Source organism: Nelumbo nucifera, chromosome 2 (genome assembly GCF_055504915.1).
Source record: "Nelumbo nucifera cultivar China Antique chromosome 2, China Antique-T2T, whole genome shotgun sequence".
Taxonomy (NCBI): domain Eukaryota; kingdom Viridiplantae; phylum Streptophyta; class Magnoliopsida; order Proteales; family Nelumbonaceae; genus Nelumbo; species Nelumbo nucifera.
In genome coordinates this window covers 46,460,661-46,470,334 of record NC_142650.1, presented here as the reverse complement: position 1 = coordinate 46,470,334, position 9,674 = coordinate 46,460,661, and the positions used below count along the sequence as shown (strand labels likewise).

At 37.3% G+C, this 9,674-nt stretch overlaps 1 protein-coding gene across 1 annotated transcript; it reads right to left on the bottom strand.

Annotated features, from left to right (window-relative positions):
* Positions 1–491: 491 nt before the first annotated feature.
* On the bottom strand, positions 492–3,574 carry LOC104602559 (uncharacterized). The gene is made up of 2 exons (XM_010266286.3): positions 3,406–3,574; positions 492–1,505 (listed from the first exon to the last, which is right to left on the bottom strand). Exons 1-2 carry the CDS (start codon positions 3,445–3,447, stop codon positions 786–788), a joined length of 762 nt encoding a protein of 253 aa, XP_010264588.1. The 5' UTR covers positions 3,448–3,574; the 3' UTR covers positions 492–785.
* Between the last annotated feature and the right edge of the window lie 6,100 nt (positions 3,575–9,674).

Below are 9,674 nucleotides of genomic sequence, written 5' to 3'. Positions count from 1 at the left end.
AGTTTTCTAATGTTGTAATCTGTATACTTTTAGGTAAAGGGGGTATTTTAGACATTTTACTTTATGTTATGTCACCCTAATAAAAATAAAAGGGGTGAATGCTGCCAGCCACTCTTGACTCTTTCTCCTCCCTCTTCTCCTTTCTGCTCTCTTACACCATTGCATATCTGATTTCAATGTTTTTCGGACTGAAACACCAGGTATGGAGCAGAGGATTATATTAAAGCATTTCTGTTACTTCAGTAAATTCTTGCCTGGTTTAGAGATTTATAAAAGTTTCTTTGAATGTCTTCATGGCGTCTTTAGAGATGCAGCTTGTCATAAACAAACAGGGACATAGTAAAAATGTGAAAGCAATCTGGCAATCTGGATCCTTTTTTTTTTTATTATCAGCAAAGAAATCTGGAATTTGCAGATATAGTATCAGTTCATATGATTGAACAAAAGATGGAGCCATTTATACATGCTACTTTCCTTTAGGTATATATCAATTAATGAAATTAATAACCAAATAAATATTATAACTTGTGTACCACATAGGTATCTCCTAGCAGTACAAGTTCAGAAGCAGAGCACATGTACATTTGACAAGCATAGATAGTCAAAATTTTAAGAGGGACAAAACAAAGGAAATTGCATTTCAGTATATATTTTACATTTAAGCTTCAAAACTACCAAATTTATGCAACTTTCTGAAGTATAAATCATGTAAGCTCTCAGCTTGCTCCATTAATGCTTCAAGTAGCAGCTTATCTAGAGGGGGAGTGGTGGTACCTGAAGCATCTCTAATACTCATTAAAATGGATGGCACCAGCTTTCCATACAACATAAGTTGTTGCAAACATTACTGTACTGATGAAGACAAATGAGAATATAATGATAAACAGATCAGTACCCCCTGGAAACTGAAAAGTCCAGCCTTGCTTTGGTAACCCCCTTTTGCTGTCATCAAACAAGTTTGAAGGAGCTTCAGGAAGACCAGATCTTTTCTTCCCTCGATCACTTTCTCTTAAAGCATCCAAAACTTTGCTTCCCATTCCCATATCTGATTTAGAAGGCTTTGATTCTGTATATCGGCTGAGAACACGGGCAGCTCTCAGTTTCTCTCTTGCTGTCAATGGTGATCTCTTCAGTGTAGGTTGGACATCTGGAGAAGATGATTCCTTCTGTTTCACGTTAGGACCTTGTAACCCATCAGAAGCTTCTGAGATTTGAGGCACTGGTTCATTGTTGGCACTAGTTTCAAGTTGAGAATTCAAGGTTACAGATTTCGCTGCTGAGAACTGGTTATCAAAGATTATACTTTCCACATTTTTGGAATCGTTACTAGTGGGGTCTGTGGCCACATGATTACTATCTGCAGCTAAGTGAACCAAGTTGCCTCTATTTTCCTTTATATTCCTCCTTGAATGAAGCCATAGCTGTGAGGATACTGCAATGAAGTTGGTCTTCAACCTAGGAGCTCCCTTATAAGGTATTGAAATATTTTGGAGTTTTGAAAGCACCTGTTGATGGAGTTAGTAAATAATATGTAGATGGAAGGAAAAGGGAGCATTCATTCATGCACTTTTTTTTTGTTCTACAGGAAAGAAAGGAAACCTTAAAATTTATTCGTTTGTCTCATAGAGAAGGATCATGAACAATTTTTGTTGTTGTTATTATTATATTTTTTTCTGATTGTCACATGCACAACTTTGTTAAGAATTCAAATAATCAGAAGGAACCAAGAGGTTGTGAGTGGAATTATAGTTCCTATATAGAACATTTAAGATGCACAATTTTAATATGTTATATTTCAAAATTAGCAAAATTAATATCGTTTAACCTAGTTGAAATAAAGGACTCTTTACCAAGTTCAGATCATGAAAACTAACATGACACTCCAAATTACTTTCAAATCTTAAAGGTTGGAAGATGTAAAAACCTCATCAACCCCATTTTAATGGGCACATGTTGTGATGACCATTTTTTGACATTGCTGGACTAAGATCGCATTTTGATGTACACAAAAGTTTGCCAGATGCATTAAAGAAATGTTCATCTGACAACATATAAGTAAGCCATAAGCACGATAATAATATGTACATTTAAATATACAAAGGAGACCAGTAAGATAAACAACAAGATAGAACTACCCTCTGGAACCTTTATAAGTAGCAGAGAAAAACATAAAAGAAGCATTAATTAGAAACCACTATCAATATTTATAACTCAATTCTGGAATGTTCATCTGACAACATATAAGTAAGCCATAAGCACAATAATAATATGTACATTCAAATATACAAAGGAGACCAGTAAGATAAACAACAAGATAGAACTACCCTCTGGAACCTTTATAAGTAGCAGAGAAAAACATAAAAGAAGCACTAACTAGAAACCACTATCAATATTTATAACTCAATCTGGTTTGCATTGGCATCTTTGAGTTTTATACATGAATTATGAGGCGTTTCATATGGTACAATATACAAAGAGATTCAAATTTCAAAGTTTGGTTACCATCAATGCAACGGCATTTTAATGTTGATCCTAGTCATCTGATCAAAACATGAAGGAAATAAACAAGTGATAATGTAAGGATATGCCAGAGTAGTTTTGACGGTTAGGTGATGTCTTGGCATTTTGCTCTGATAAGGTGAGTCAATGTCTATGAAACAAATAGGCATCACTTAAATAACAAACATGTATTGTTTATCATACTGGATGACAAGTATATAACCAAACAAAAGCATTGTATAAGTAAATGTTAGTCATAAACTACTGAACGACAAATTATATCATATGCATAAACATACACAGAGGAATTAAGGACTAATTTTTTACTCCATATGCACTCCTCTTGACCAAGAATAGATTACCATACTCCATCCATGCATAAAGGCGGGATAATTAGTTATATACCCAGACTGAATTGTATATGTATATAAAGCGCCCACCTAATTGGTCGCCTAGGTGGTTGGCTAAAATGATCTAAACCTGGTTCTCGGTTCTTCCAGTACCAAAAATGCGAGTAGAAGTTTCAAAATTTTCACTCATCTTCAGAATCGTATTAAGAAAATAACAGAACCAACAAAACCAAGGAGGATAGCCATATCTAGTGTCTTTCCCGTAGTCATAAAACATACATGAAAGTTATAAAAGATAAAAAAGAAACGCCGAGCTTTCCAAATAAATAAAAGAAAAAGAAAAAAAAAAAAAGATATAGCAATTATTTGAAGAAGCATAACCAACCAGCGACATGCCAAATTTGAATAGAAGCTATTTTAAGACATACGAAACCAAAAATGGAAGGCTTAAGTGGTGATGTTGTCTAATGTCCTACCGCCAAGATATGCACGTATTACTGAAGAAGAAGAAGAAGAAGAAGAAGAAGAAGAAGAAGAAGAAGGAAGATTCGTTTACCTTTGAGTTGAAGGCCGCCACTGGATTCAAAGAAAGGGTCATCTTCTAATCATCCGATGCCCAATCACTCAACCATATCGAGCGGGAGAAGGAAAGTATTGAGAAAGAAGTTAAAGATTGGGTTTTATTCTGCTCCGTGTTTGTGGTTCTGAAGTCTGCATATATTAGAGGATAGTAATACTTAGCCCCTTGAATAAAAGACCCCTCAAGCTTCCAGCACTTCGCCCCTTGACCCGTTAAAGGGGTCGACAGTATTCATAGAACCGGATCAGACCGGACGGACCGGTAAAAGTAAAAGGGTAAATTATAAAGTCCCCTTTGTACTATGGGGTCAGTGGCAAAGTCTCCCCTGTACTTTTTTTTTTTTTTTTTTCAACAAAGATCACCCAGAACTTTAGCCGTTAGACAAAGACTCCCTTTTGTTAATGTTCTGTCAATTAACTTCAAAAAAATTTTCATTCGACTGTTTAAAGTTTTTTAAATGTCCAAACTACTCTTTTTATAATGTCCATTGTCTTCTCTATTGAAGCTGCCCTGACTGAAGCTGCTTGGACTGAAGCCAGACTCTGAAATTAGGTGAAATGGCATAAAAACAACGGTTTTGAAACATCCAACAGAAAACATTAACGGAATAAAGGGGACTCCTTTAATGATGAAGATGGGAAAAATGATGAATTAGAAGATTTAACCAAAGACAACATCAAGGCCATAATCATGGTATGTGAAGTGAAACTCAAAAAGAAGGAAAGCAATAGATTAAATAGGTTTTAAGAGAAAAAGGGCAAAAAAATGAAAATAGAAAAAGTTTAATGAGATATTTTGGCAATTTAACGCTTTCCGTCATCTAACTTAACGGCCAAGGAGATCTTTGCCTAACGGCTAAAGTTTAAGGGGTTTTTATCGCAAAAAAAAATACAGGGGGACTTTGTCACTGACCCTTTAGTACAAGGGGCTTTGTAATTTACCCAAAATAAAAACTATGAATTAGTCCACCAGCCTGTTAAGTGTTAAGTCATACCCTAAAAATAGAAGTCAACCGACTAATTGATGATATAATAGAAGTCAACCGACTAGTTTTGTAAAATCAGTCCCGATTTTACAAAACTAGTCACTTTTTTCAATTCTTTTTAACTTGTATACAAATTTTTGAAGGTTATAACTTGGCTTTTCTAGAAGGACAAAAAAAATGAGATTAAGAGAGAGAGAGTAGAAGCTTGTATAATTTCAGGAAAATGGACTGATAAGATTTGATGATATAATAGATGTTGGGATATTGTCATCGGGCCAAGGTTTCAAATATCGATATAGGCCAATATGCTGGTGGGGTGTATTGTCTTGTATCAGTGTTCTTTTTTGTGTTTTATTTATTTTTTTTAAATTGGTTTAGAGGGGTTGGTTTAAGTCCCAGCTACCCTCTGAACCATGGCCTAACCCAATACACCCTTTATAGGGGCATGTCGGGAAGGCCCCAATATAATACATATGGGCTGATACAGACCGATACGTAATGATATTTTGAACCTTGCATCGGGCAAAAGCCAAAAGCAAATACACAGGGCATTTCATTGATGATACTAAATGCCTATTTGATTCATGGGAATAGGGTCCAGAATCAAAATCAAAATGGACTATTTTAATTCCAACTGTTTGATTGGACAGAATTGAAATCCTATTCACATTTCCAGTGGAATAACATTCCCTGTTTCTTGAGAATGAAATCCCATTGTAACTGATTTCGATTCTCATTTCAATTTTCGTTTGAACTAAACAAACTATGAAAATAGACCATTCCAATTCCTATTCCAACATATTTTGATCCCTATATTTGGATAGCACCAGACGAATCGGTGCAATCAAATAACTTGAGGCACACAATTAAGATCGTCTCCGTTCAGTCCTTTCTGTTACAAGAAAATCGACACTGATGAACAACACTGTAGATTGCATGACATGCAGTAAGCCAATGCTGTGTTCGCTAACTTGAAGGCTTTCAAGAATCAAGATAACCAAGGAAGCTCATCCCCGGATCATAGCAATTCCAAAGACTAACTTACGTTTGATCTTTTCTATTCCATAAAAATAAATAAATAAATAAATAACAAAACAGAACTGAGTTTCTGTTCCACGAAATTAGACGAACGGTCTCTGCAATATTACAAAATGAGACACCCTTTCACCGGCCAAAGATCAGGGATGTAATACATAACAATTGTAAATTCTATTTGTGATTGTTTTTCCAAATAACTTGATATTCATATTTGAGATAGGTAACTTTTGAATTATTAGTGTCTCACCAGTCACCTGCAGGAATCAGGGAATCTGGATTCTCAACTCCCTTGCAGACAACCACAAAATTCTGTAATCACCATACCATAGGCTACTTAGCTAGAAGCCTGAAACAAGCATCTCGTGTAGTCGTGTACGCCATGTATGAAAGTTTGTTCTCGGTGAAAATGAAAAACAAACTTAGAAGTCACTACTAAGTCTGTTGATACAAACCAATAAACGAGTTGAATTTTGGCCACGGCAACGTTTTTGTAGCTACAATGTGCCAATCAAAAACAAATGTCTAAAGAGATTCTCACAAGCCTGTAATATGAAATCCAAGAGTTAGCCTAATACCATTGCTGTAGCCAAAATGATCTCTGATAGAACATATCCAAAGTTCCAAACGGTGAAATGTAAGCTACTCTGTCACTGCAAGTGGATACATGGCAGATAATTATAAACTGCTGGTATTACCTGCATATTCACATCATCACATGTTCATCTGTTCAATTAACGGCTCTCCTCAACATTTGAGCTCAAAATAGAAAGATAAAATAGAAGAAACCGATTCATTTGTGCTGGCGAAAAAATTGGGGGCAATTAAGGCCGTCATAAATGTCAGAAAAAATCTCTTTCAAATGAGCAAGAGAAGATGACTCCGGATCTTCTGCCCACGCCTACCCACAGTACACCACCCCCTGTGAATTGGGAACATCTCCCCCTGCAAAATACTATGCAGAGGATGAGATGTTCTCTATGTGTGGCTGCAATAAACGTGGGCAGGAGATCCGGACTCAGAGAAGATGAAGTGTCTAGAGCTGATAAAGGAAATGGATAAAATAGAAGAACAGAAAATACTTTCGGAAGAGGAGAGAAGGAAAAGAGATGGATGAAGCAAAGGTTACTTTTGACAAGCTAACCTATAAAGATGAGATAAGCTGGCGTGCTAAAGTGAAATGGCTTAAGGCCGGGGATAGAAACTCAAAATTTTTTCACAGAAAGAGAATACACGCCATAGAGTCAACAACATAACCAGACTGGAGTTTGGAGACCAGAGTGGGGAGCAACCAGGTGAAATCTAAAACATTGCCATGAGTTCGGCTTCAGTCAGGGTAAAGCCCATTCGGATAGCTTTTACTGCCTTGCATTGAGAATATCTCTGTACTTGTATGCTTTATTTCATGAGGAATGGTATTAGAATGGTGTAGGCACAGATTTTCCCTGATAGAAGCCAATCTCAATTTTTACAAATCCTTGTTTTTGGAACCTTGGAAGCTTCGGCCACTACCTGAAGGGATTCAGTTCAGAACCTTAAATGAAGCCCAAAAAGAGGAGTTGGAGAAACCTTAAATTCTGAAAGCTATCAAAAAAATGGACATAGATAAATCTCCGGAGCCTGATGGACTGACAAACTTGTTTTACAAGAAATGCTGGACTGTTATCAGAAAAGATGTCCTAAAGGCTTTTCAGGAATCTCACGACTCAGCATCGCTGGTGAGAAGCAATGACACCTTTATTACTTTAATTCCTAAAGTGGAAGAGGCAGTGAATCTTAAAGATCTCAGGCCTATAAGCTTGCTGAACAGTTTCTACAAGCTTCTTGAAAAGGTGCTGGCCGAGAGATTGAAGAAGATTTTAGGAAGTGTAATTTCAGAAAATCAATTGCTTTTGTTGAGGGAAGACAGATTCTTAACAGTGTTTTAATTGCTAATGAAGTTATTGATTCTAGAAGAAGGGAAGGAAACCTAAGTATTTTGTGCAAAGTGGATCTGGAGAAAGCATACGACCATGCCAATTGACTCTGCCTAGATTCCATCCTCCAAAAAATGAACTTTAGCCAAGAGTGGAGGAATGGATGAAAGGTATGTGTTTCTTCACCAAAATTTTCAGTTATAATAAATGGGAAATCCTCGGGTTTCTTTAAAGGCTCAAGAGGCATCTGGCAAGGTGATCCCTTGTCCCCTCTCTTCTTTTTGTGTGTTATGGAAGTCCTGACCCAATTCATCAATAATGCAGGGCAGGCGGGCCTATGGGAAGGTTTTGAAATTATTCAAGGAGGGGAGAGGGTCAATGTTATTCACTTTGCGGATGATACTTTGTGTTTTATTGACGCATCATTTTCTCAACTAGAAACGTTGGTGGGAATCTTCCTTTGGTTTGAAGTGGTAACTGGGCTGAAGTTGAATTTGGGGAAAACTTCTCTCATTCCGGTGGGGAGGGTTGAAGAGATTGAGCTATGGGCAGAAATCCTTGGATGTAAGGTGAATAATGCAACAATTTGGGAGCCGGTACTGGAAAGACTAGAGAAAAAACATACATCTTGGAAGGCAAAATATCTGTCAAAAGGGAAAAGAGTGACTTTAATCAAAAGTACTCCTAAGAATTAGCCGACTTACAAGGGGACTTTCTTTAGAAAGGCTGGAATGATGAGAAGAAAGTCCATAGGGTAGCTTCTCAGTTTGGCAAGAGTATAAATGAAAATATATACAGTGCAAAACCTTGTATTTTGTATGTATAAGGTTCAGTTTGGAAGGAGTACAAATGCAAATATGTACAGAATAAATCTATACAAAATATAAGATTTTGCGCTCTACATTTTTGTATTTGTACTCCTTCCAAATGGAGTCTTAAGCTCAGTTTGGAAGGAATACAAATACAAATTTGTAGAGTGCAAAACCTTTTGTATTTTGAATTATTTTGTATGTACTTGCATTGTACATATTTGTATTTGTACTCCTTCCAAACTGAACCGGCTCAGTTTGGAAGTACAAGTACAAATATGTACACATATTAGTAACAGATTTCAGGAGGTCTGGGTTTAAGAAGAATCAAGACATTTAACACAGCCTTGTTAGAAAAATAGATATGGCGGTTTGGAGTGGAAGATCAATGCTGGTAGAGGAAGCTTATTGCTTCCAATTTCCAAATATGGGCTCAAATCAGGGGGATGGATGGCTGCTGCTGCTACGCTTCCGTCCTATGGGTGCTCTTTATGGAAATCTATCATGAAAATTCTCCCGTCTTTCTTTAAAGGAGTGGGTTTCAAGTTAGGTGATGGGAGTATAGTTCGGTTTTGGAAGGACAAATGATTGAACGAGATTCCTTTGGAAGAGATTTTTCCCCTTCTGTTCTCACTGGCTGAAAACAAAGAGGCAAATGTGCTGATTCCTTTGAGTTAGTCCGAGGTAAAGTGGTGTGGAAGCCGAGGTTCCGGAGAGATTTTCAAGACTGGGAAGTGACTGAGGTGGTGAACCTGCTAAATAACGTAAACGGTATCTCTTATGGAAACTTCTCGGTTAGATCCTTTGCTGATGGTTTAACTGGTTGTAGCCTGTAGGAATGCAGACTTCCCCTCTAGACAAATATGGGTCTCATCTGCCCCTTCAACAGTCAATTTCCTGGTCTGGACCTCTGCGCTAGGAAAATGCTTAACAAGAAGCAACCTGGCTAAGAGGGCATTCAGCCTAGAGGACTTGGGCTGTGGAAATCGTGGTCGGGTCGAGGAGACTATGGACCATCTCTGCATTCATTGCAATTTGGCTTGGAAATTTTGGTCCCACTTCTCTGCTGTGGGGGTATGCTGGGTTACGCCGAACAATGTAACGGAACTGTTAGAAGGCTGGAACCTTCCGGGGTTATCAAAGAAAGGCAAGCTCATCTGGAGATCTATCCCTGCGACAGTTATCAGCACTATATGGTCAGAGGAATAACAGAATTTTCAGAAAAGATAAAAGAACCCGGAGGTGTTGATCCAGGGTATAGTGGCTAAATTAGCATCCTGGTCATCAGTTCTTCCTGAGTTTTGTAATCAGAATGTATTGCTGATGCTCAAGTCAGCTTAAGTCAGTCAGTGTATGGGATCTTTGATCTCTTTATGTGGGGGTGCTGACTTATGTCTCATCCCGCTTTGCATAATTATTGTCCCCATCAATAAAATTTACTTTACCTTTTTCAAAAAAAAAAAAAAGTAGCATCAATTTGATCTGGCTAAGAGAATGAAC